This window comes from Chionomys nivalis, chromosome 4 (genome assembly GCF_950005125.1).
Source record: "Chionomys nivalis chromosome 4, mChiNiv1.1, whole genome shotgun sequence".
NCBI lineage: Eukaryota > Metazoa > Chordata > Mammalia > Rodentia > Cricetidae > Chionomys > Chionomys nivalis.
In genome coordinates, this window is record NC_080089.1 from 53,734,017 (window position 1) to 53,761,099 (window position 27,083).

Below are 27,083 nucleotides of genomic sequence, written 5' to 3' on the forward strand. Positions count from 1 at the left end.
AGCCAAACCTCCCAAGTCTCCACCCCCACCACCCACTCCCGTTTGGGAGAACGGCGGAGACTGCGCAGGAACCCGCCTACTGGCTGGCTCCGCCCTTCTCTTTGTTGTGTTCCCCCCCACCAACCGGGTCCTAAGATATCGCGAGAGTTAGCCGGCAGGTCCCGCGAGCTCCGACCCTGGGCCAGCTCTGCGGCTCTCGCGGTGTTTGCGCGAGACTGCTTCCTTCCTTCTTCCCCTGCCTGTCCGCCTGCCTTCCTTCCTAGCTTCCCAGCCTGGCCTCCCCCTCCTTCCCTTGCCGGCCCCCTCCCGGCAGGGATAATATGGTCTCCGGCGATGGACTCCCCAAGTGCAGGTCAGTTCCCGGCTGCCGCCTTAGCGCTGGCGGCTGGAGGCGTGCGCTGCCGTCCGCCGTGGCCCTCGCTCTGCTTTGCTTACGGTCCGCCGGGGGTCTCCCCGGCGCTCGGGCTTGGTTGTTCCCCCTTCAGGACCGGGGCCGCCAAAGCCAGGCCTCCCCGCTCGCGTCCCGCTGTTCAGCGGGGCGGTCATTCCGCCCCTGGTTCGGAGCCGCTGCTTGATATCGGCAGCCTCCAGGCCCCCGGGAATAACTCCTGGTATCGGGACAAGCCCACATTTTCCTCTACCCGCCCCCCTTTTGTGAGCGTTGAGGTGGGGAAGAACTGGGTCCTCTCCTTTGGGTTTCACGCTGCTGGTTGTTCATTGCACTCAGCAGCCTGGAGTCCCTCCCTCTTTCTTGGCTTCTGGAAGTGGAGTGAGGGGCTTGCCGTCGAGGCTGAACGCTAGTCAACCGGTTTCCAGATTATTGCAGCGCCGAGTCTCCTCCCCCATCCACCTCCCTCCGCAAAAGAAAAACACTATCCATTCCGAGTGGACTGTGCTTATCTTTTCTCCTTTTGGAAGAAGATAGTGGCAGTGTCTAGGGGTCCCGCCCATCCATGTAATGAGTCTGCACAATGAAATCTTTTCAGCCCCAAGGTTGCTTCACCCTTCCCCACAACCCTGAGTGTAGGGGACATACTGAATTAGTGCGTAACCATAAGGGCATGGCTTTCAGGAGAATGTAATGTACCAATTTATCTAAATATTCTTATGGTCTTTTTTTTTTTTAAAAAAAATCTTTATAGTGTTCTAACTATTGTTAGATTGTTAACTGTCTTTGGATTCTTTTAAAAACCTAACAATAGTTTTCTCAAAACATTCTCTATTTAAGCAATTTTCAGGGCATGTTTTCCGAATGCTTGGTTTATTGGTTTAATCTTTTAAACCATCCTTATTGTCTCCTGGACTTTTAACATTTTTTTTTTTTTTTATTTTCGAGACAGGGTTTCTCCGTAGCTTTTGGTTCCTCTCCTGGAACTAGCTCTTGTAGACCAGGCTGGCCTCGAATTCATAGAGATCCACCTGCCTCTGCCTCCCGAGTGCTGGGATTAAAGGCGTGTGCCACCACCGCCCGGCCTACTTTTAACATTTTTAAGAGTGAAAAGCCACTGAGTGAGCTTGTTGGCTCATGCCTGTAGTCCCAGCACTCACGAGACAGAGAAAGGATGTGTGCCTCTGGTTGGATGCACTCATGGATTGCCAATCAGCTTAAGTCCAACCTGGGCTGCAGTAGCACACCATGTCTCAATGGACAAAATTCTCTTACCAGTTTTCTACTTGACAAGAGCCATGGTTTAGAATTAAGCTATCCCAGTATGGTGGAGACTAGCCTGTGTCTATAATGTGGGCTGCTCCGCTCCTCCAACACTGCAGCCACACTTAAAGCCACTTGCACCTCGTAGCTGCCTTGCTGGACAATGCAAATATAACATTTCCATTATCCAAAACAAAATTTTGGGGAGTTTTCTCTTTGAATAAGAATAAGAAATACCTCGTAGCTGTATTTGATGAAAAGTTTGCTCTTTTTTCCCTCTCTCTTCTTCCAGGACACACTTTTGAGTACCTTATTGAAACACTGGGTGACAGCCCACATAAGAAGTTCTTCAATGTACCTAAACTTGGAGGCACCAAATATGGTAATATTGCCTTACATTTTCTTAGGCTTCAGTTTCTGGTAATTATAATTATATGTAAATAATAATATAGTTATAATTATGCATATTGGTCGAGCAGAGCTGAAGACATTTTAAATTCATTTCCACCATGTGGTAACAGGTACACCTACCCATATCTCTTATTTACAAAACTTCCCTTGGGACATCTGGTTGAGGAAAATGGAAACCCATACATTAATTTCCCCTTTAAAGAGTTTAGTTAATTAAATGGACTCTCTCACCCCCCAAAGAAGCTAATTTATTTTAAAAGAAAGCATAGCAATATTCTATAGTGACTTAAAGTATGCATTAACTTTTTCAAGTGGCCAGTGCTTCAAGTTATTCTTTTTTTATTTGTATGGTTTTTGTTTGTTTGTTTGTTTGTTTGTTTGTTTCTGAGACAGGATTTCTCTGTAGAACTTGACTGTTTTGGAACTCACTTTGTAGACTAGTCTGACCTAGAACTCAGAGATCCCCCTGCCTCTCCCTCCCAAGTGCTGAGTGCGAAGGCGTGTGCCACCAGTGCCCAGAGCCTCTGATTATTCTTTACACCATCTTTGAATAGGATCATCAAGTGAGTCCACTGGTTTAAATTGTTCTTCACTACACAGTGTGGTTCTCTGACACTTTGATAAACATTTGCACATTCCTAACCTTTCATCAGGTTCTCAGAAGAAAATTAACCTGTTGGCATTGGGTAGGTGGAGTCTTGACTTTGAGTTTTAGTTGTATTGTGTTTTGAGACAGGGTCTTTTAAGTGCCTAAGGTTGGCCTTGAACTCTCTTGTCATTCCTGTCCGGCCCCCCAAGTGCTAGAATTGAAGGAATGCTCCACCAAGCCCAGCTCTTGACTTAGTTGAAAGTTGAGTAACTTTTCGGCCAGACCAAAGACCTGTTAAGGAAGCATGGCTGCTGGTGAACTTTCTGTTAAAGCTTTATGAAAAATATGTGACCAGCCTTACAGTTTGGAGAGAGATTTTCTTTAATCCTTTTATTTCTCTTTTATAAGCAATGTAGATTTTTATGAATTTAAGTATTCTAGATTGTCATGTAGAGTGTGTCTGGGTGCATTGTGAGACAATGTAGATGATTTTTAATGTCTTAGAAGATCCCCATCTTACAATTAGATTGCGCTTCAAAAATAACCCCCATAATGAAAGCAATAGCCTTGATACCTTCTGTTGCAGTAATTTGTAGATAAGAGAGGTTAGTTTATTTCTTGTACTACTTGTCTTTCATTTATTCTATCCCTTAATGATTTTGTGTTGGCTTTAGAAAATTATTTACCAGAAAAGGAAGAGGGGTCTTCGGCTTTGGGGCAGTGACTCAGTGCTAAAGTGCTTGCCACATAAGCCTGAGGACTTGAGTTCAGATCTCCAGAACCCACAAGCAAAGGTCAGCACAGTCCTGTGTATCTGTAGTTCCAGCTCTGGGCGGCAGATGGGCAGACCCTTGGGACTCACTCGCCCAGCCAGTCTAGCCAACATGGCAAGCTCTCTAGGTGAGAGACCCTATCTCTCTCAGAAAATAAGGTGGAAAGCAATAGTAAACTACACCTGACATTGATCTCTGTTGTACATACATGCACAGACAGGCATATATCACCCATACATATACACACATGCACAATAGGTTTTATTTATAAACTCTTTTCTCCAAAATACGTGATTCTCTCTGGTTACTTTTCTATTACTGTGGCAAGATACCATGACCAAGGCAGCTAACAGGAAAACAGTTTCTTTGGGGCTCATCGTTGCAGAGTTTAGTCTTCATAACCATCATGGCAGGGAACATGGCAGCTGGTAGGCAGGCAGGCACAGTGTTGGCGCAGTAGCTGAAAAGCTCGTATCTTGAGACACAACCACAACTCAGAAAAAGCTCTGGAACTGGTTCTGGTCTCTTGAAACCTAGACGCCTACCACCAGTGACACCACCTCCAACAAAGCCACAGCGCCCAGTTCTTCCCCAACAGTCCCACTGACTGGGGACCAAGTACCAAAGTATATGAGCCTATAGGGGCCATTCTCAGTTAAGCCACCACACTGGCCTCAAAGGATTTTTGCTTTTGATGTGTTTTGGTTTTGAGATAGAATCTTATGTAGCCCAGTATATTCTGGAACTCACTATCTAGCCCAGAGTGGCCTCAAAATTCTGATTCTCCTGCCTCCATCTCCCAAATACTGAGATTGCAGGTGTGTGGCACCACACATGATTTAGGCAGTACTAGAAGTCAAGCCTGGGGCTTCTTCCACACCAAGCAAGCACTTTACCATCCAAATTACATCTTCCTTTATATAAAAGTGTTTTGAACCCAATTTGAACAATTTATAAAAGCCATATATAAGGGTAATATTTTGTACTTGAGAATAAATAATCTCTCAGGATAAATTTTTGGAAATGTGCCCACTTGAAGATGACCTAGAAACACAATCAGTAGGGAATCAAAAGCCATTGTAATGTAAGGGGATGAATAATAATATAAAAGTTAATTTATCTGATAGAAGATAAGCTGTCATGGACATCTATATGTACTATTTTCTCATAATTACCAGAGTTATATTTATTATAACTGTAATAAATAAAATACCTTTAAAAACAGTTTAAGATTTCTTGGTAAGGAAAAAGATAGAACTGTTAAGAATAAATGATGAGTAAGCCAGTCTATACCATCTGCTTCACTAACCTTATGTTCTTTTGGTTTTTGGTTTTTCAAGATCGGCTTTCTCTGTAGCTTTGGAGCCTGTCCTGGAACTAGCTCTTGTAGACTAGGCTGGCCCTGAACTCACAGAGATCCTCTGCTTCCCAAGTTCTGGGATTAAAAGTGTACACCACTCATAATGCCCTTTCTTAGTCTTTAGACGGGGTGTAATGCAAATTTATTTATTTTTAATGTCATTTATCTTTATAAAAATTATTTCAAAAATTATTTATTTATTTTTGGAGATAGGGTCTCTCTATAGTCATAGCTGTCCTGTAACTCACTGTGTAGACCACAGTAGCCTTAATCACAGAAATGAGCCGATCTCTGGCCATTTTACCTTTTGCTTTTCAAATTTTTATTCAGGGTGTGGAAGTGGACACTCATGAGATGTTGACAACATTTTGACCTGATTACTTTCATGGAAAACTGTGTTTTTTAACTACTGAGTTGCCTATTGGGTACTTTTTTAGTATGCTCAGCAGAAACTTGAGGGAATTTGGTGACTGTCTTCTGAATTAAGAATATACATATTACCAAGGTAGAACAGTCTCTCTTGCTTGTAGTAGAGACTGCATTCTGAAGCAGCTGAATTGCTATTGGACAAAGGGCATGTGGAGGGAGGTCAACCTTAGTTTTAAGTGAGCAACTTTAGAGAACCATGAATGAAGTTGTTAGGGATGGGGGACAGTAAAGAGACTGGCTAGGATGGATTGACATGTTTAGCTTGCATGAATCCTTTATTTTAGGGTCTGTTATCTTTTTTTTTTCCTTCTTGCCTACTTTCTTAAACACAGTAAAGAGAAACGTAGCTAGCACTATGTTCATACATTATCTTGTAGCCTGGCATGGTGGCACATATCTGTTATTCAGTGTCAAGAAATGGGTTCAACGCCAACCCAAACTACATAGTCATCTCTGTCTCCAAATACTAAGGGCTGAGGATGTAGCTCAGTGGTAGGGCATGCACAAAGCTCTGGATTCGATCTCCAGTAGTAGAAAAAAAAAACAGACGCCAACTCCTACATTACAATCTCTGAAAGAAAAATCTGTATTTAACATCTTAGGAAAAATTTTGTAATTTATAAGAATTGCAAACAAGATAATGCCTTCATGGATAAAGTCCATTTTTGTGTACGTGTATAAAACATGACTATTCTTACAATGAAAATACAATGTATTGTTATGTGACTTTTTGTTCACCTAATATATTATGCACATTTCACCATGTCATTCAATTCAAGTATTCCTGCTATCTGAATCTGCTCGATTTCTGAGTCAGGGAGTGTGAGTTCCAGTAGAGAGGGCTATCTGTACTTTGCTACTGCTTTTAATGGCTACATAGTGAAGTTATTACTGGCTTTTCTCTTTGTGGTTACTCTAGCCCCTCTTCCCTTGCAGATGGAACTCAGGGCCTTAATACATGCTAGGCAAATGTGATACCACTGGTCTACATCCCTGGCAGAGACACACACACTTTTAATTCAAGCTATTGATTGATACATTAGGTTGAAAGTGTGCTGTTCCTCGACCTACATCACACACTTGTACTTTTATGTTCTTAGTATATGCTGTCCCAGTCTCTATCATGGTCTATGAATAACAAAGACTTTTATAGAAAATACAATACAGTTTCCAGACACAGAAAGATAGCGGAGGAAAAATATAGTCTTAACAAAACCAGGCAGAGGCCATTTGCCATTTGAAGACTGATCTCTCTCTCTTTTTTTCTGTCTACCTGAGTCTTCTGTCTGTCTAACTCACTGTACTTATGAGTAAGTCCCCACCATGACCACTCGACCATCTTTGTGTTTTGTGAATGGCTTGCCATCCAGTTAAGGTGATATCTCTGAGTGACTTTCACCTATTGCTTTAGCTGGGCTTGTTGGTTTTTCTTTGCTGATCCCAGTAATCCTGCTGGATGGGTAAACATGTATTCTCTAATCTTGTATCTTCCCTGAACTCTGGAAAGTGCTGTAGGTTGGGTAAGCAGTGACCAACTTATTTACAAACTATACACAGTACATACGTTTCTAAAGATCACATAACGGGACACATTTAACCTGGAGCACTGTGTTCAAGAGGTTGACTTCAGCTTTGTTTTTCATCTTTTGTTCCTGATTAGTCTCTGATTAAAAGAAAGTGAGTGACACTTGCTAGCTCAGCCAAAGTGAATTTATTGTGCTGGTGTACAACTTTCAGACCAGTTAAATCTGGCTGACTGTCAAGAAAATGGGCAGTGGGCCAGTACTGATGGCGTTCTTTGTTTTTCTCCCAGGGACTTGAGTTTTCTATCCCTTCTACTCAGGTCATTTGAAGACAGGTCTTCTGGGTGTGCTTACTTCATACATATCCCTAAATCCCAAATAAGAAATCTCAGTCCTTAGCTTAGTTTTTTGTTGTTTTTCCTTCCTAGGATGGAACTCACTCAGCCCAGGATGGCCCTGTACTCTTGATTTAGCTGAAGATGACTTTAAACTCCTCCTGATCCTCCTGCCTCCACTTCTGAGTGCTAGGATTATAGGCATGCTGTTTCTATGGCGCTGGAGATCAAGCCCAAGATTATGCATGCCAGGCAAGCGTTTCATCAACTACAGCTGAACCACATCCTCAGCCCTGTATCGCCTAGTCTCATAGCAGCCAGTTAGCTTTGTCTTGGAAGCCTGGGTTTCTTTCATCAGCTTCCTCTCGTACGTGATAGTGGTCTTTCAGAACTAGACCCAAAGTTACTGCTCATAAGGATATTTATGGTTCCTGAGTTTGTTTCAAAGGAGTGCTGACAAAATGTTGAAGCACCAGTTCCATGTGGAGAAGGCCATAGTGAAATTGGCAACTGCTGCTGTTGTTGTTTTAATAAGTTGTGTAATACATTTGGAAGGTATTAGTCACTGTTCTACTGTTAAGAGACACCATGACCAAGGCAGCTCTAAAAGAAAGCATTTAATTGTGGGCTTGCTTACAGTTACAGGGGTTTAGTCCATTATCATCATTGTGGGGAACATGGTGGCATAACAGGCAGACATGTTGCTGGAGAAGTAGCTGTGAGTTCTGTATCTTGCACCATAGGCAGGCAGGCAGGCAGGCACTGGCATGGGCTTTTGAAATCTTAAATCCACCCTCAGTGATTTCCTTTAATAAGGCCAAACCTCCTAATCCTTGGATTCTTTCAAATAGTACCTCTCCCTAGTGACTAAGCCTTCAAATCTATGAACCTATGGAGGCCATTCTTATTCAAACCACCACAATCTGCATAACTCATTGCAACATTAATATTTCAAAGATGAATAAATATAATGTTCAGACAGTGTAACGCTAGACAGTTAATAGTTAAGTTTATTTTGTTGTTGTTTTGAGATAGGGTCTCCCTGTGTAGTTCTGTCTGTCCTGAGACTCACGGTGTGGACAAGGCTAGCCTTAAACTCACAGAGATCTGCCTGCTCTGTCTCCCAAGTGCTGGGACTAAAGGCATTTGTCATTATTCCTGGCACTTATTTGAGAAATGTCTGCTAACTGCCCACATTTGAGTAGCTGTGGTTTATGAGTTGTTCAAGTGAAAACTTGAAAAAAATCATTTTACTTGAAACTCTTAATAGTATCACAGATGTTTTTCTCCAGGCAATTAGGCAATTATTGTACTTTTTCTAAAGTGTTTTTTGTTTGTTTGGTTTTAGTTTTTTGAGACAGGGTTTCTCTAGCTTTGGAGCCCATCCTGGAACTAGCTCTTGTAGACCAGGTTGGCCTCGAACTCACAGAGATCCGCCTGCCTCTGCCTCCCAGTGCTGAAATTAAAGGCATGTGGCACCACCACCCGGCTTAAAATTTATTTTTTAATTAGCTTACAAGTAGCAAGTTTCCTTATAGCTTTTTCATTCATCACAGCCATTGTACTTTGATGTTAAGCAGAAAGGCTGTGTATGTACTTCATCACACAGAATTAGAAAAGATTTTAGCAGCTAAATGTTAAGAAATCAACACTCTGCTTCAGTGACATTCTTTTTTTTTTTTTTTTTTTTTTGGTTTTTCGAGACAGGGTTTCTCTGTGGCTTTGGAGCCTGTCCTGGAACTAGCTCTTGTAAACCAGGCTGGTCTCGAACTCACAGAGATCCGCCTGCCTCTGCCTCCCAAGTGCTGGGATTAAAGGCGTGCGCCACCACCGCCCGGCGTTCAGTGACATTCTTAAATGAAATTGGTCTTTGTGTGATTAAACCATATAAATACTAGTACAGTTTGGTGCCACTGCCTTGAGTCATCAAGCACTCAGTTTTGGCTTTGTTCTGTTGCTGTTTTGAGATGGGGGTATCACTCTAGGCCCAGAGGAGCTTTGATCTCAAGGAAATCCTATTTCAGTTTCTTGAGTGCTGGGATGATAGGCATGAGCTGTTAAGCCTGGCCTCACTATTGGATTTTTTGTTTGTTTTTGCTTTTTCAAGACAGGGTTTCTCTGTAGCTTTGTAGTCTGTCCTGGAAACTAGCTCTTGTAGACCAGGCTGGCATCCGCCTGCCTCTGCCTCCCAAGTGCTGGGGTTAAAGGCGTGTGCCACCACTACCGGGCTTCACTATTGGTTTTAAACCATCATTGAAGGACATGCAAAATATCTGTGTGTTAAGGAACTGCTGCTGAGCCTAATGATCTGAATTTGAACCCTGGGTCCCAGGTGATAGAGAGAACCAGCTCCAGCAAGTTGTCCTCTGTTCTCCACGATCATAATGTGACACATAACCCTCCCACCACAACAATAAGAAAAACAAAACAAAACACTGGAAAGGTCAAAATGTTAACAAGGAAAAGAGAAAACAATGTCTCAGTTGACCTCGTTGGTTGTTTGAAAGGATTTCAGAATCTCAGGAGCCCTGGGACCACATTTTGAAAATACTAGTGTGGATCAGGCTTGAAGGTTAACAATTTGTAGTGGGAGTTTGGACTGTGAGTGGTGATAGACAAAAAAGATGGGTCAGGAACATTGTTTCAAAGCCAGATGTGGCGGTGCACACCTTTAATCCCAGTACTCAGGAGACAGAGGCAGATGGATCTCTGTGAGTTTGAAGTCAGTGGTCTACTGATTGAGTTCCTATACAGCCAGGGCTGTTACACAGAAAAAACACTGTCTTGAAAAACCAAAAAGAAAGGACGGTGCTTCTTTTTAAAAACTCCTTGTACTGGGCATTGAACCTAAGACCTTGAGTGTGCTAGGCAAGCACTCATTTGAACTCTTATCTTCAACCCTTCCTTCATTTTTCATTCTGAGATAAAGTTTCAACAAGTTGACCACGGTGGCCTTAAACTTTACTCTAGTCCACAACAGCCTTAAACTTCTGATCTTGACCATGCCCAAGCCCAGCTGTGATGCTTGTGCTGACATAGATGTCTGAATGGATGATAGTGACAGGAAGTAAAACCAGAGGTGGCAGTAAGAAGCCAGGGCAGCCATTGCAGTACATTGAGCTCCATAGAGACAGTGCCGGGGCAAGCGAGAGCCGGACGGGCACTGGGCGACTCTGCCTCGCGGACGAAAATCAACTAAACATGGGCAAAGGAGATCCTAAGAAGCCGAGAGGCAAAATGTCCTCGTATGCATTCTTTGTGCAAACTTGCCGGGAGGAACACAAGAAGAAGCACCCGGATACTTCTGTCAACTCAGAGTTCTCCAAGAAGTGCTCAGAAAGGTGGAAGACCATGTCTGCTAAAGAAAAGGGGAAATTTGAAGACATGGCCAAGGCTGACAAGACTCGTTATGAAAGAGAAATGAAAACCTACATCCCCCCCAAAGGGGAGACCAAAAAGAAGTTCAAGGACCCCAATGCACCCAAGAGGCCTCCTTTGGCCTTCTTCTTGTTCTGTTCTGAGTATCACCCCAAAATCAAAAGAGAACACCCTGGCTTATCCATTGGTGATGTTGCAAAGAAACCGGGAGAGATGTGGAACAACACTGCTGCAGATGACAAGCAGCCCTACGAGAAGAAGGCTGCAAGCTGAAGAAGTACGAAAAGGATATTGCTGCCTACAGAGCTAAAGGAAAACCCGATGCAGCGAAAAAGGGGGTGTTCAAGGCGGAAAAGAGCAAGAAAAAGAAGGAAGAGGAAGATGATGAGGAAGAGGAGGAAGAAGAGGAAGACGAAGATGAGGAAGAAGATGATGATGATGAATAAGTTGGTTCTAGTGCAGTTTTTTTTTCTTGTTTATAAAGCATTTAACCCCCCTGTACACAACTCACTCCTTTTAAAGAAAAAAATTGAAATGTAAGGCTGTGTAAGATTTGTTTTTAAACTGTACAGTGTCTTTTTTTTGTATAGTTAACACACTATCGAGTATGTCTTTAGATAGTCCTGTCCTAGTGGTATTTTCAATAGCCACTAACCTTGCCTGGTACAGTCTGGGGGTTGTAAATTGGCATGGAAATTTAAAGCAGGTTCTTGTTGGTGCACAGCACAAATTAGTTATATATGGGGACGGTAGTTTTTTTGGTTTTTGTTTTGTTTTCGTTTTGGTTTTTTTTTCATCTTCAGATTGTCTCTGATGCAGCTTATACGAAGATAATTGTTGTTCTGTTAACTGAATACCACTCTGTAATTGCAAAAAAAATTGCAGCTGTTTTGTTGACATTCTGAATGCTTCTAAGTAAATACAATTTTTTTTTTTATTTAAAAAAAAAAGAAGTCAGGGCAGAGTGGAAATCACTTGAGTGGGAACTTACCGGGAGGCAATTAGGTATGTAGTTTTGGAGTTTAGAAGACCAATCTGATCTGCAGAAAATATTTTAGGATTATTGGTGATGTAGAATGGGTTAGATCCCCACATGGGGGGAAGTGAATGAGGGTGGGTAGATAGGCATGATTGAAGCTACAGTGGCAACTAGAACTTCTAGGGAGAGCACTAACGTGTGAGAAGTAAGCCTACATTTGAAGAAGTTGACAATATCTGTGTTGGTTTCTTAACAAGCATGTTGAATAGGACTGCGTAATACCTGTAATACAAGCTGGCTATGTGAAACTGAGAACTAATGGAACCTGAATCTTTAAAATGGGCAATAAGCATTGTCTACTCTGTGCTCTAAAATAGTGGTTCTCAACCCTTTAATACATCATGTTCTGGTAACCCCAACCATAAAATTATTTTCATTACTTTTAATAACTAATTTTACTACTGTTATGAATCATAATGTAAATATTTTTGGAGATAGAGGTTTGCCAAAGGGGTCTCAACCTACAGGTTGAAAACAAAGGGAATTTAGTGCCTTTTGGCACATCATTTGGAAGGCATGGAAAACTGTCTTTAAATGACATGCTGGGGAGAAAATTGCAAAGAGCTGTTGTGTGAGTCTATAGAAAAAGTTGTTTGAAAGAGGAAATTGTTAACTTTGTTAACTTGCTGAGAGGCTATTAGAATTCTTAACTAGGCATGGTAGGTGTGATGCCAGAGACAAAATGAGTATTAGGGAAGATATGGAAAATAGAAGCCTCATTCATTGCTGGTGGGAATATAAAAGGATACCACCACTTCGGAAGATAGTTGGGCTGTGGATGTAGCTAAGTGGGAGCATGTTTGCTTAGCATCTACAAGTCCCAGGTTTCAACCCTTCTTAATAGCACCAGTGAATGAATGAACTAGTGGCTAAGCATAAACTTATCATATGACCTAGCTATTGTATGTACACAGTGTTCTTTTTTTAAAGATTTATGTATATTTATGTTTTATTATTATTTTATTTTATATATATGGGTAGTTTGCCTGCATGTATGTCTGTGAGCCATGTGTGTGCCTGATGCTTGTGAAGGCCAGAGGACGGTGTTGGGTCCCCTGGAGTTAAGAGTCACCGATGGTTGTGAGCCACCGTCTGTGGGTCCTAGGAATTGAACTTGGTTCCTGTAGAAGCCAGTATTCTTAACTGCCAAACCTCTGTGCATAGTGTTCTTATGGTATGTGCACAAGAAAAATAGGAACCCTTGTTCATATGAGCTAAAAATTGTACCACCCTAAATCCTACTGTGGATACATAATGTAATAGGGATGAACTAAAAAAAATAATAAATTGCTCATTTGGAAAGGGTAAAATATAAGATGCAAAATATGTCTCAATTTAATTATTTTGTTTAAAAAAGCAGTTCTTGAATAAGGGAAGTAATGCAGACTAACTGAAAATGCAGAAAAGCTAAGTATTGTGTGGCTATTCTTGGGGAAAATTGAAAAAAATGCTTCTTTTCTCCAGACAACAGACCAGAAAGATTACTTCAGTCATGTTTGGTGAACCAGGGAGTTATTGGAGTTACTTACAGGAATATGGGATATTCATAACAGCTGATAGAGTCTCTGCTCTCCCTGCGATTGTTTACTGCTAATAGGAAAGGCCTTGTGACCCTTCCTGAGTCTTCTCAGCCTCCCTCCTCTTTACAGGAGAGAATGTCTCAATATGAAGAATGCAGCTACATAACACTCCCATCTCTTCCTCCTCTCCCATTTCTTCTGTGCCTTCTGTAAAACTATTCCCTGAGCCTTGAATAGAAATGGGAAATGTACATGTCTCGTTTTCTCCCATTTATAGCTTAGCACTGGGCCACTATGCTATAGGAATAGTCACTTACTCTCGGGAGTTTGACTGGTAGAGTCTCTACAGTAACTACCACCCACTGCAAAACATTATAAAAGACTCCCTCTGCAACAGACAGCAGTAGTAAGTGCAGGAGTAAATACAGATATCTAGAAGGCATTTTGACAGGCACATAACATCTGTTTAACAAAACAGTAGCAGCAGCCTCCCACCAGGGCATATGGCCTCCAGAGCTTCAGGTCTTTGCCCTGGCTTACAAACCAAACACAGGCTGAATAAGTGGAGGGGATGGGAGGAGAGGAGGGAGTGGGAACTTGGATTGGTGTATATAATGAAAAAAGTAGAGATAAAATTAAAACAAAACAAAACAAAACAAAAAAACAAACCACAGGCCCTCTCCTGGAGTGGGCTTTAAATCGGAAATCAGTGACAGCCAGTGCCACTGTTCACTAGTGACATGTTGGTTGTACAGGGCTCAGGGTTCATACTCAAGCAGGTACATCAGTGACAGTTGCCACAGGAGCCTGCATAATGTCAGAGACAGGGAAGGAACATTTGTTTCAGTTCCATCTTTATTTCTTCATCTTGTTCAGTTAAAGCAGCAACAAGAACTTACCGTCTATTTCTGGCATGTAACAAAAGCAGCAATAATAGTTTTTATGACTTGTGCCTCTCTGACCAGCAACTTATAGGGAGGTAACCTGCCTGTGGCTTATTTTTAAATAATTATGGCTTCTAGACATTCATTTTTCCACCCACATAGTTTCTTCAAACTCTGTTACTGCTGATTTTACTGTCTTTCCTGATGCTTTTTCAAAACTGTAAGACACTTGGGGATTAGTATTGTGTAAAACTTTTTTCTTTTTTTTTTTTCTTCAGAGACTGTGGACAGGGTCTCTAAAGGTCTACCAATATCTTATATCTTTCCAAGAAATTAGAAATTGGCAATTTGCTTCTAGATTCAGCATCTAAAGAGACACACACACACAAAAAAAGACACTAACATAAGCAAATTCCAGTATCCTGTGGAATATTATCCATTATTTAAATAAATAAATAAACAAATAAATAAATAATACCCATTATTTCTATCCATTGTTTCCTCAAAAAAGCAATCTTGGGTTCAGCATGATGGATGAGAAGCACCTCGTTTTTCTCTCTGTAATCCAGACAACCATCCTAATTTCTCACCTTGGATGTTGTCATTAGGCGTCTGTATCTCCCCATACCTCATGAACTACATGATGTTGGCTTTTCTGTTCATCCTGCCCAGGGAAAGGGAGGGCGGAACTTACTCTTGTCTGCTGCATTTTCTGCTATAGTTGGACTCTTGAGCAGTCTCCACTCCTTAATATGCTGTACCAACAGCTTAAATAATTTAAGTATGCTCCTAAGGTGAACTGAGTCTTTTCACACGTACCCTAACTCCTTGATAAATTGTTGCTCAGGTTTTAAAGTTGTCCAGAGGCTCACGAGTACTGTTTGACTTCTTGTCAGTTTTTCACCTAGGAACACTAGCTCTGTACAGAACAGGGCACATGCATTTTAAGGTACCTAAAGAGGCCCTTTATCTGCTTTATCCTTCTGTCATCCTCTCTTGGTTGCTTTAGCACTTTATAAATTGGTTTGCATGTTATTATAAATCATTCAGATCCCCTAGAGCCTTTTCTATTTCATAAAGACCACATCTTACCGTGGGGCTCAGCAAAGCCACTAAAACTTCATTTCTTAACTGTCTGGCCCAAGTAAGTTGAGCATCACATACTGCTGCTCACAATTCCAGATGTAATGGTTGTCCTTTTTTATTGTCTTCAGGAACGGATATGCATGGGACTGGAATATCATGGTGTATTAGTGTCCTTCATGGTTTATATTAGTAAATCCCCCAGGGACTGATTTTGCTTATGCCTTGGCTTATGCAGCTTTTGTTTCAAGAAGGGAAGAGTAGTTTTATTACTCAGGTTCTTTGCTTCCCATGATACTTAGATTCCTAGTCATATCCATGTCCCACAGCCTCACAAGCCAGACTGTGAGGAACTCTTTCATTTGCTTGAGAAGTCTGAACCATCTCTCCAGTTTCTAAAAAGGCTGTCTTAATTCAAGCAGAGCAGAGGCTAAGTGTTCCCTGATTATACTTTCTTCTACAGTGGCTATTGTTAATGCCACTGTCTGCACATTGAATCATCCAAGTCTTGATCCCAGAAAGGATTCTTTTGAACACAGATCATAATTGTATTCTACTTTTCTGATGCCACTTACTTGCCAGCTGTAAGAAATGGCATGCCAACACTCCATCTTATCCTCCATTTTTTCACATTTTCCTGTCAAATCTTGCTAATGTGGAGAGTAGTATCTATATGTCTTTTTTTTTTTTTTTACTTAAAATTCTTCTACAAGCATATCTTCCACAAGCTACTTAAGAAAGGAAGATACTTGGGAAATAAAATGGATTTATAGATCGTTCACCTGTTTATAAATTTCAGGAACAAAAATAATTCTGACTTGAAAATTTGAAGCATTACTACCTAGTTTTCCAGTTTCTATTGTGCCAACTCAGAAGCCCCCGGCAGTCTAATTGCCAGTGTGTTTCGGGTGCTTGGTCTACTTAGCCCATGACCAGATACACGTTATACTGTTCAAAATTATGTTGGTTTGGTTCCTTCTGTTGGCTCTTGTGGATTATAAACATTGTAATTTTTTTAAAATAATGTATTTATCCATGTGTGTGGTGGTGGTTTGAATGAGAAATGTCTCCCATAGATAGTTTCAGTTATTTGAACGCTTGGTTCCCAGTTTTTATCACTGTTGAGGGAGGTGGCTCAGTCTCGCTGGAGTCATTGGAGTATGTCACTGAAGTCAGACTTTGAGAGTATGTAGCCTCACCCTCCTTCCAGTTCACTCTGTCTGCTTGGTGCCTGTACTTGAAGATGTTATAGGTATTCTAGTTTTATTCTATTGCTATAACAAATGCCATGCCTGAAAGTGACTTAAGGGAGGAAAGGATTTATTTCATCCTAGGCTTCCAGGTCACAGCCCATTTTTGAGGAAAGACAGGGTGGGAACCCAAGTAGGAGCTTGAAGCACAAACCATGGAGGGAAGCTGCTTTCTGGCTTGCACTCTGGCTCACTTCTTTCTCCAACCCAAGACCACCTTGCCTGCACTTGTACTGTTCATAGTGGTCTAGGCCCTCCTTATCAGTTGATAATCCAGACACAACCCCCAGGCTAATTTGATCTAGGCAGTTTTCTCGATTGATTGATTACTCCAGACTATGTCAAGTTTACATTTAAGACTAATTGGAACAACAGGGGTTTCTTCATTCTTTAGTATGAAATTAGTTGATACTCTATCCTTTTCTATATTTATACTGAAGATTTTGCTGTTGTAATTTCTGCAATTGTAGATATGACTGTTCTCTTGGTTATAGTAGTATTTTTGTCTGTAATCAGATATTCTGCCTTATTCAATACGGGTCCTGTTGGAAGCTGCTGTACGAAATTGTGATGGCTTTTTAATGAAAAAGGAAGATGTTATGAACATTTTGGACTGGAAGACCAAACAAAGCAATGTTGAAGTGCCCTTTTTTCCTGCCCGTGTTGTTCTTCAAGATTTTACGTGAGTGACAGCCTCATTTTTATATTACTTTGTATTGTAAGTGCATTTGCCTCTAACTTGATGGCCTCATTTCCACATGTAGAATCCTCAGTATGGGCTGATTTGTTTAAAATTCTTAAGTTATGCCGGGCGGTGGTAGCACACGCCTTTAATCCCAGCACTCGGGAGGCAGAGGCAGGCGGATCTCTGTGAGTTCGAGGCCAGCCTGGTCTACAAGAGCTAGTTCCAGGACAGGAACCAAAAGCTACGGAGAAACCCTGTCTCGAAAATCAAAAAAAAAAAAAAAAAAAAAATTCTTAAGTTATATCATTCATTCCTCCATATGTGCAGCCTTCCATCTCAGAATAAAGTACCGTTTCTTTACAGCACCCTGCAAGACTGGCCCTACTGTTCTGTTTATGGGATATTTATGGAAGTGTGAATCTTGAACTAAATGTTGGAGAATGTCCCCCTCATCCACTCACACAAGCCTAGTTTATGTGCCACTGATGTGTGGTATCTCTAGTATGTTGCTGCTTAATGCGTGTGTTACTGTTCTGTAATCATCAGTGTGTCATATTTGAGTGGTATCTTCAGTATGAAAAATATTGAAGTCATTTGGTATATGTTTGTTTTACATATATATGCAGATGGGCGAATATAAAATGGTAAAGGCTATTATGAATAGCTTTGAGATAATACAAGGGCTGTGGGGGAAGGGCCTAGAGGAGAGTTGCACAGCCAACTATGGTGTTCACTTAGACCTGTTGTAATATGAGCGGCGGCGGGGCTGCGTCCCGCCACCCAGCTAGCTTTACCCGAAATAATTACACGGAAACTGTATTCTTTTAATCACTGCCTGGCCCATTAGTTCCAGCCTCCTATTGGCTAGCTCTTACATATTGATCTAACCCATTTCTAATATTCTGTGTAGTACCACGAGCTGGCTTACCAGGAAAGATCTTAACCTGCGTCTGTCTGGAATGGGAGAATCATGGCGACTCACTGACTCGGCTTCTTTCTCCCAGCATTCTCTTCTGTTTACTCCACCCACCTAAGGGCTGGCCTATCAAATGGGCCTAGGCAGTTTCTTTATTAATTAACCAATGAAAGCAACAGATTAATACAAGACCCACCTCCATCATAGACCTCCAAAAGTCATCTCTTCTGATGTTGGCAGTTCTACTCCTAAAGTTCTCAGATACTATTGGTGTTGATTCTCATTAAACGAGGGGGTACATCTAACTTTAAATCAGAAGTACATTATTAAAAATAAACATACAGCTAAAAAGAGATGGTTTTAAAAATGGAAGCAAGTGAGTATTAAGCATTTAGACCTGTAATTTGATTGTTCTTTATTTTTCAGTGGAATACCAGCGATGGTGGATTTTGCTGCTATGAGGGAGGCAGTAAAAAGTCTTGGAGGTGATCCTAAGAAAGTCCACCCTGCCTGTCCAACAGATCTCACAGTTGACCATTCTTTACAAATCGACTTCAGTAAATGGTACTGCAATACAGACGTGTGTGGAAAGTCACCCTAGTTAACTAGAAGTGGGTAGTGTGGAGGTAGAGGAGTAATGGCTCTGGCACAGAGTAAAGCCTGTTGTGCTCAGAACTGACTTGTACATTAAAGAAAAAACAATGGGACTTGGATTAGTGTAATTTTCTGTACTTATTCTGAGTTTAAAGCTGTTTTCATATTTATGTATTGCTGTTACCATCTTTGATGGAAATGTTTATGCTTATAACCTGCTTTTGGAATGGATATCTGAATATATGAATTAAGTTTTTTTTCTCTCTCTCTATTTTTGTTTTTGTTTTTGAGTCAGAATCTTGCTATTTAGCTTTGATGGGCCTTGAGCCCTACTTATAAACCAGGCATCCTCAACCTCCTGCCTCTTCCTCTCCCAGGCGGTAGAATACCAGGCTTGCACCACCACAGCCAGCTTCAGTTCCTTTTTGGTTTTTAGTTTACTTATCTTTTAGAGAAAATCTAAGGATTTTCCTTGAACTGGTGATTGAAAATGCTGTCTTCCTTCCATTGAAATGAGTTTTGTGTATTTCTAACGTAGTTGGCCAAGGGAAGGCTAGAGAAGCACTATATGATCTTTAAGACCTTATGTCAAAAGAGTATATTGTATTTGCTCAGAGTTACTCATATTGGTATAGAACATTAAAAATGATTGTCGGGTGTGGCTTTAATCACAGCACTGGTGAGGCAGAGATAGGTGTGGACCTCTTGAGTTCAAGGTCAACCTGGTCTAGTGGAGAGTTCCAGGCCAGCTACAACTACAATGGGGAGATTCTGTCTTAAAGAACTTTCCTCTCTAGCATGTCAAATTAGAAGAAATTTACATCTGCTCTTGGGGAGGTGTGTGATTATATGAGGTGTTTGGGATTATGTTTTTACCTTCATGAACATAAACTACTTCGGTTTGAGGTGGTGGAGAGAGTCGAAACAGTATCTCACTGTGCAGCCACAGTGAGCCTTGAATTCCTGTCAGTCCCCTTGCCTCAGATGGCAAGTGTGCCACTGTCCTACCTTATTTTTTCTCTTTTATAACCTGAAATACTTTTCTAACATCAAGTTAAAAATAAACCTGTCTTAGGGTTTCTATTGCTGTGAAAAGATACCATGGAAACTTTTATAAGTAAAACATTTAATTGGCCAGCACTCGGGAGGCAGAGGCAGGTGGATCTCTGTGAGTTCGAGACCAGCCTGTTCCAGAACAGGCTCCAAGAGCTAGTTCCAGGACAGGCTCCAAAACCACAGAGAAACCCTGTCTCGAAAAACCAAAAAAAAAAAAAAAAAAATTTAATTGGGGTGGCTCACTTACTACCTACCAGAGATTCAGTCCATCATCATCATGATGGGGAGCATTAGCGGCCTACAGACATGGTGCTGGAGTAGTAGCTGAGAGTCTTACATCTTGTAAGCACTAGGAAGTTGACTGAGACACTGGATGTTGTCTTGAGTGGAGGAAGCCTCAAAGCCCACCCCACAGTGACACACTTCCTTCAACAAGACCATACCCATTCAACAATGCTACATCTCCTAATAGTGTCACTCCCTATGAGATTATGGGGAATAATTACGTTCAAACTACTATGCAACATTTGGACATCATTTACTCGCTGATGGGAATTTTTTTTTTAAGCTCAAGTTTCTTTCACTTGTACATTATTATTTTGTTTCCTTTTTGAAATAATAGTGCAATACAGAATGCACCAAATCCTGGAGGTGGTGACCTACAGAAAGCAGGAAAGCTCTCTCCACTTAAAGTGCAGCCTAAGAAGCTTCCGTGCCGAGGCCAGACTACCTGCCGAGGATCATGTGATTCTGGAGAACTAAGCCGAAACTCAGGAACATTTTCTTCACAAATTGAGAATACGCCCATCCTGTGTCCTTTTCATTTGCAGCCAGTGCCTGAGTATGACATTGTTTCAGTTAATATTTTCGCTGCCAGATTATTTTTCAGTTAATACCATACTTCTCATGTCTGATTCCTGTTGCATTGCTTTCACAACTTACCTTCTCATTTGCTTTCTAGAGCCAGGCTGGCCCAGAGCTCTAGGCATTCTTCCTGCCCCAGCCCTCTGGTGTTGTCATTAAAAATGTGCGCCACCATTTTTACCAGCTATAAAGTTGCAATTTTTTTTGTTGTTGTTGTTGCTTTTTACTAGTCAGTTACTAACTTTTTTAAAAAAATTAGTAAACAGGGCTGGAGAGATAATGGTTTAATAGCTAAGAACACTTGTTGCTCTTGCAGAGGACTGGAATTTGATTCCCAGAAGCCACAGTGGTTTACATCCATTTGTAACATCTATTCCAGGGCATCAGATACCTCTTCTGACTTCTGTGGTCACCTCATACATACCGTACACAGATATATAGTCACCCACATACACATAAAAGTAAAATAAAAACAAATATAATAAACAAAAATACTTTGGCTTAAGAAATATTAAAACATTTAAAGTTTTAAGTAGCTAGAAAAAGTATTCACACATATACATGGTAAATGCCAAAATGATGCAGTAATTTTGTCTGTCTTTGAATTGAATCTGATTTGAATCTTCAACTTCAGTCTAGTTCTAAAAATCTTGGTTTAGTATTATTTATAAAACTTGAGGTTATAGTGATATCCTACATCCTTTCTAAGGATTAGATGTATTCTGATTCCTTTGCTGTATGGTTTCAATAATTTTATGTAGTAACTCTTTAATACTCATTTCCCGCCATGACTAGGTGTGTTGACTTGAGAGAATAGCACCTTTTATATACAAAGTAGCATTCTGACAATGCTTACTGATTCAAAATGACTGATACAACAAAATCTTTATTTTATTTTGTATGTAATGTTTATACCTGCGTAAGTTTAAATGCTCCACAAACATGCAGGAGCCCTCGGAAGCCAAAAGAGGGCATCAGAATTCCTAGAATTGTAGTTACAGGTGATTGTGAGATACTGTGTAGGTGCTGGGAACTGAACCTGGGTCCTCTGCAAGAGCAGTAAGCTGTCTTAATTACAGAGCCATCCATCCTCACAAATTCCTGATTTTTTAAAAGTTGTTTCTATATAACTGCAGAATAAAGTGTTTAATGTGTTATTTTTATTTCTAAGGATATAACTTGGTTCCCATCTACCTGTTTTAACTGGTACAGAAGCCAAGGGGGTGAGAATGTGCACACTTTTCTCTGACCACGCTCACTTCCCTGTTCCTTCTAGCACAGCTTAGTTTGCTTTACCGTGGTCTGACTGTCTTCCCACAGCAGTCTGAGCACTGATGTGGATGCTGCCTGTTGTACTCAGTAAGATAATAATTCCATAGCTGTCTTGTGTGCAGGGTTAGGTGGAAAGGACTTTCTTGTTGAGAGAGAAAATAATTCTGGAAAAAAGGAACTGAAAATACTTATGGGCGTTTTTTTAAATGTGTGAGAATGAAGACTTAGACATAAGGCAAATGAGTTTTTACTAGTATATGTATTTAATACCAGCTTTTCATCCTTTTAGACCTGAGACAGTGTTAAAAAATCAAGAAATAGAATTCGGCAGAAATCGAGAGAGGCTTCAGTTTTTTAAGGTATAAATGATTTGAGGAATTCTTCATTAACATTTATAAAATACTAAACCTGTACAGTTTTTAATATTTAAACTTGTATTTAATTAAAGCTTTATAATCATGGAACTTTCTTTTACCATATTATTTTGGAAACCCTTATATTTGGCATAAAAAAATAATGAAAATAATTGCCGTATTTTAAGTGAGCCATCCACAGTCTTGTTCATTGGCTTTCCTTGAGTCTTAGAGCACAGTACCTGGCCTAGAATTTGATACATAGTTGAGAATGGCCTTAAACTGATTTCTCCTGCCTCCATCTTCCAAGTACTGGGATTATAGGTAAACACCACAGTGCCCAGCTTAATTTGGTTTTAATGATCTTCAAAATGCATAGGCTCAATATTTGTGTATTTTTTAGTATTATAAATTTGGAGCGGACCATATTGAACATTATAGTGTCAGTATTTGTTTGTATCTTGATTGTGAATACAAAGTTACACAATGTACTAACACTTGTGTCTCTTAAATCCAAACAAATTGTAGTGGAGCTCAGGAGCTTTTAAGAATGTCGCTGTCATCCCTCCTGGAACTGGAATGGCTCATCAAGTGAACTTAGAATATTTATCAAGAGTAGTTTTTGAAGAAAAGGACCTACTCTTCCCAGACAGCGTAGTTGGCACAGACTCTCATATAACCATGGTGAATGGATTGGGAATTCTTGGGTGGGGTAAGTAAATACCTCAGTATAATTTGGTTTATTTTTAAGAAGGAATACCAAGAATATTATCAGAGGGCAGAGAGCCTCTTTGAGACAGTTTCTCATAATAGTAGCAAAGGAACAGACTTAAGATTTTTTGAATTATAGTAAAGATGATTTATGAAAAAGAAAGATTGTATACTGCCAGCACAGCACCCCTGTCAGGCATTCCCACACTGGGTAATGGTGAGGTCTGTAGCAGTGCTGATGGTGGCTGTGGTGTCACATCCCCTGCTGCCTTTATAGACCCAAAATCCATCAGGTCATTTTGTTCAGTCCTTCATGACCTCATGTCTCACAGCCTTGCCCACCATCCCTATTTACAACTGTTTCAAGATTAAGCACAGTTGCTTCTTGAAATCCCTAATCTTTGTAGAATCTCATCAGTCTAAAAGTACCCCAAACTGTACTTTTTTTTTTTTTTAAATGGAGTATTAGAGTATTATAACTTGGGTTTTTTCTTAGTTTCAGTTCATGAGACTAAGGCACAAGCTGGGTTGTATTTTTATCCAGGTGTTTTGTTGGTCATTGAACAGTTCATAACATTCTCAGAAAATGCTTTTTAAATTTAATATTAGGATAAAAATACCAGTTTTTTCAATTAAGTAAGTGGAGTCATCCTTTATAAAGGGTTCAGGTCCAAAGACCACAGTGACAGTAATGTGGCAGCTCCTTGTAAGATGCTATGTGAGTCTCACTTGTGAGATGCAGGAGATTTGAAAATGGAAGATGGCTAATCTGAATTGTCATTAATGTCCTTTGTTGATGTACTTGTCCTTCTTAACAGGAGTTGGAGGCATTGAAACAGAAGCAGTTATGCTTGGCCTGCCAGTTACTCTCACTTTACCAGAGGTGGTTGGATGTGAGCTAACTGGCTCGTCCAACACTTTTGTTACATCCATAGATATTGTCCTTGGCATTACAAAGGTAAGCTCAAATATTAGTTGTTATGTAAGTGGAGCAGCCCCACGAGAGCCCAGATTTGCATTTATGCTTCCATCCTTAGTTCTCACATCACTAGCTACCATAGTAATTACATTAAATGTAACATAATATATACTTGGAAGTACATAAAAAGTCATTATGTACTTGCTACCTGTCAATACATTTATTAAATAACTTTATTATAAGCTTATGGGTGAGTTACTGTTGTGATTATTTTAATTGAGCAGAAAATACATACAGCCTAATCATTTATCAAAGGAGCACAGGGCTCAATACTAAGTGGTAGACCAAGGCTTCAGACCCAGGAGTCCTTGCCCTTGACAGTTATGCATTATTGCCTCAATAAATAACTTGTTGACCACTTGGATTTTTAAAATGTTATGTTAAGCCAGGTGATGGTGGCACAGGCGTTTAATCCCAGCACATGGGAGGTAGCTCTTTGTGAATTGGAGACTAATCTGTTCAATATATCAAGTTCCAGGACATACATACATACATACATACATACATACATACATACATACCAAACAACAACAAAATGTAATACTTGGCATTTTAATTAAGAAGTCAGGTGTGGGGCACATGCCTATAATTCCAGCATTCAAGAGGCTGAGACAAGAGGGTCATAAAATAAGAGGCCAGACACCAGAAAGTAATTTTTGTGTGTGCATGTGTATGTATATATCTGTGTTCATGCTTTTGCAAGTGCAAGAGGCATCACCCATAGTTGTTCTTTTGGTGCCTTTGTTTTGAGACAGAATCTCTCATTGACCTAGGCTGGGATCTCTCTAAGTAGGCTGTGCTGGCTAGGGATCCACCTGTCTGACTTTCCAGCACTGGGGTCACAGCACATGCTGCCATGCTTGACTTGTTGAAGTTGGGTTCCGGGTATCAAGTTGAGGCCAACAGTTTTACCACTTTACCAACTGTGCCGTTTCTCCAGTGTCTATCCCCAGTTTAAAAAAGTGTTTTTATTATATACATATTTGTGTATGAGTGTGGGTACATATGGGTGCCATGACTTACATGTGGAAGTCAGAAGACAACTTTCAGAATTTAGCTTTCTTCCATGTGGATCTGAGGAACCAAACTCAGTTCATCAGCCTTGGTGGGAAGTACCTTAACACCCTGAGCTGTCTGACCCTCCTCCCCATTTTTTATCCCCCCCCCAAAAAAAAAGGTTCAAGACAAAAAAAATTATTAGGTAATGCTTTGAAACAGTCTGTGATAGAAATGTGATAGCGTCAGACTTCTCCATTGTCTGTTTTCACATACTTTGAGGTAGCACTGGCTGTATATGTTTAGTATGCTGAATATTAAGTTGTAATATTGCAGTCTGGTTTTTCTACTTTTCACTAGTTCCATTTGGAAAATAGTTGCACTTGAGACATGCATCTCTCATAATTGCAGTGTGGGCTGCTCTCCTCAGCAGTGTTGTCTAAGTTATTGATGAGACAGCTTTGGAGCTGCTCCTCAAGGTGAAAGAGCAGTGCTACCTTCTCAGTAGTGATAGTGATTCTTTTTCTCTAAAGGAGCAGTGCAGTTTATTCCTAACTTTGATTTTAAAGGAACTAGTTCTTCAGAGGTCCTATAAACACACTACTTTCAATCCCTTTGTCTGTTTTTGCTTGACAGTATTACTGTTTGTGTGATTTGACAGCTTATTGTGAGAGAATTCTTATCTATTATGTGTATTTACTGGATATATTATTTCTCTGTTGAGGTTCTTCTCTTTTTATGGTCTTTATAGAATTAACCATCTTATTTCCCAAGTCCATATTTAAAGATGATAACATTTAACCTAATTTATTTTTCTTTTCTTTTTCAAAGATTTTATTTTTTATATTAATTATGCATGTTTGAGTCCATGTATGCATTTGTGTGCATGAATGCTGTGTCCACACTGGCCAGAAAAGGGTGTCAGGGCCTCTAGGATTGTAGTTAAAAGACCATTGTGAACTACCTAATGTGGGTGCTGGGAGCCACACTCAGATCTTCTGGAAAAGAAGTACATACTCTTAACCACTGAGCCATCTCTTCAGCTCCCCTAACTTTTCTTTTTGTCTTTAAAACTGAGGTCAGGGACCTAGAATCCAGTTACAGGAGATCCAACACCCTCTTCTGGCTAGAATCCAGTTACAGGAGATCCAACACCCTCTTCTGGCTTCTGCAGTCAGAGGGCATAAATGTGGTTCATAAACATACATTCAGGCAAAAGTGTCCACACTTGTAAAATAAAAAGAAAATAAATAATAAAAACAAACTAAGATTAGAAGTTGTTTTAGTTACTTGGTAGTAATGAAGAATAATTTTTGGAGGAATTCAGTTTTAAATCATATGTTAAATCTGACCAAAATGAATTTACTTATAATACTGTTGCTGTAAATATTTGATCCAATACTAATAATTTGAAGAATTTTGTATAACAGCATACAGTTTTAAGTTCACTATATGGTGTCTCTCATAAGTATATTATTATTTCATAAACTTTATAGGATGCCAACAGTGGTTAGAGCACCATTGTTTTATGTACTGTTATGAAGAAAAAGTGCTTGCCAGCTATGTAGGCATTCTGAGGAGTCTAAGATATCTCTGATTTCAGAGACATTAATATTAAAATTGTTTTTCTGAGCATTCAGGGATTTTTTTTTTAATGTTTTTGAAACAATGTTTCACCATGTAGCTCTGGCTGTTGTAGAGATCCACCTGCCCCTGCCTCCCAAGAGCTAGGATTAAAGGTGTGCCTGGCCACCATACCCAGCTCATTTTTTCTTTTAAAACACAGACCACTCTTCTATTTACTGCTTATCTTAAAATACCAGTAAACTGAAATGAGTTTGTTCCATACAATAAAAGACCTTATCATTAGTATTGGTTAGAAATCCATGCTAATTTTATCATTGCTGATATTGTGTTGTTTCTGCATATCCCTAAAAGCACCTCAGGCAAGTAGGAGTGGCTGGAAAGTTTGTTGAGTTTTTTGGAAGTGGAGTTTCACAATTATCTATTGTTGATCGAACTACTATAGCAAACATGTGTCCAGAATATGGTGCTATCCTCAGCTTTTTCCCTGTTGACAATGTGACACTGCGACATTTAGAACATACAGGTAAGAGAATATAAAATGATTGTATTTGCAAAATAGCTGCTTGACAGTACTTTATAACAAATTACAGTCATATATGCTAGTGAATGTTTATGAAACTGTCCTGTTTTGAAACAGTAACACTCAAATCTCAATCGATACCTCTAAAAGAGTCCTCAAACCCTAGTCCCTTATGATCCACAGACAACATGTAAAGGAAGTACGTAAACATTGATACTCACTTCACCGTTGCCTCACAAAGAGCAACCTTCCTATCTATATTTAGTAGAGGAGCAACCAGACTAGAGTTTTTGAGTGTGAAGTAGGGTAGGGTTTCAGGTTCAAG

At 40.2% G+C, this 27,083-nt stretch overlaps 1 protein-coding gene and 1 pseudogene across 1 annotated transcript in view; both read left to right on the plus strand.

Annotated features, from left to right (window-relative positions):
* The first annotated feature begins 220 nt into the window (after positions 1–220).
* The window catches only part of Ireb2 (iron responsive element binding protein 2), a 48,148-nt gene continuing 21,285 nt past the window's right edge, over positions 221–27,083 (plus strand). The window contains exons 1-9 of the mRNA XM_057766934.1: positions 221–352; positions 1,944–2,033; positions 16,742–16,907; positions 18,253–18,390; positions 20,099–20,317; positions 21,902–21,971; positions 22,494–22,677; positions 23,495–23,634; positions 26,590–26,761. Of these exons, the coding sequence (XP_057622917.1) occupies positions 334–352; positions 1,944–2,033; positions 16,742–16,907; positions 18,253–18,390; positions 20,099–20,317; positions 21,902–21,971; positions 22,494–22,677; positions 23,495–23,634; positions 26,590–26,761 (1,198 nt within the window). The 5' untranslated portion in view covers positions 221–333. The remainder of the gene's footprint in view (positions 353–1,943; positions 2,034–16,741; positions 16,908–18,252; positions 18,391–20,098; positions 20,318–21,901; positions 21,972–22,493; positions 22,678–23,494; positions 23,635–26,589; positions 26,762–27,083) is intronic.
* Positions 10,211–11,027, plus strand: LOC130872721 (high mobility group protein B1-like; annotated as a pseudogene).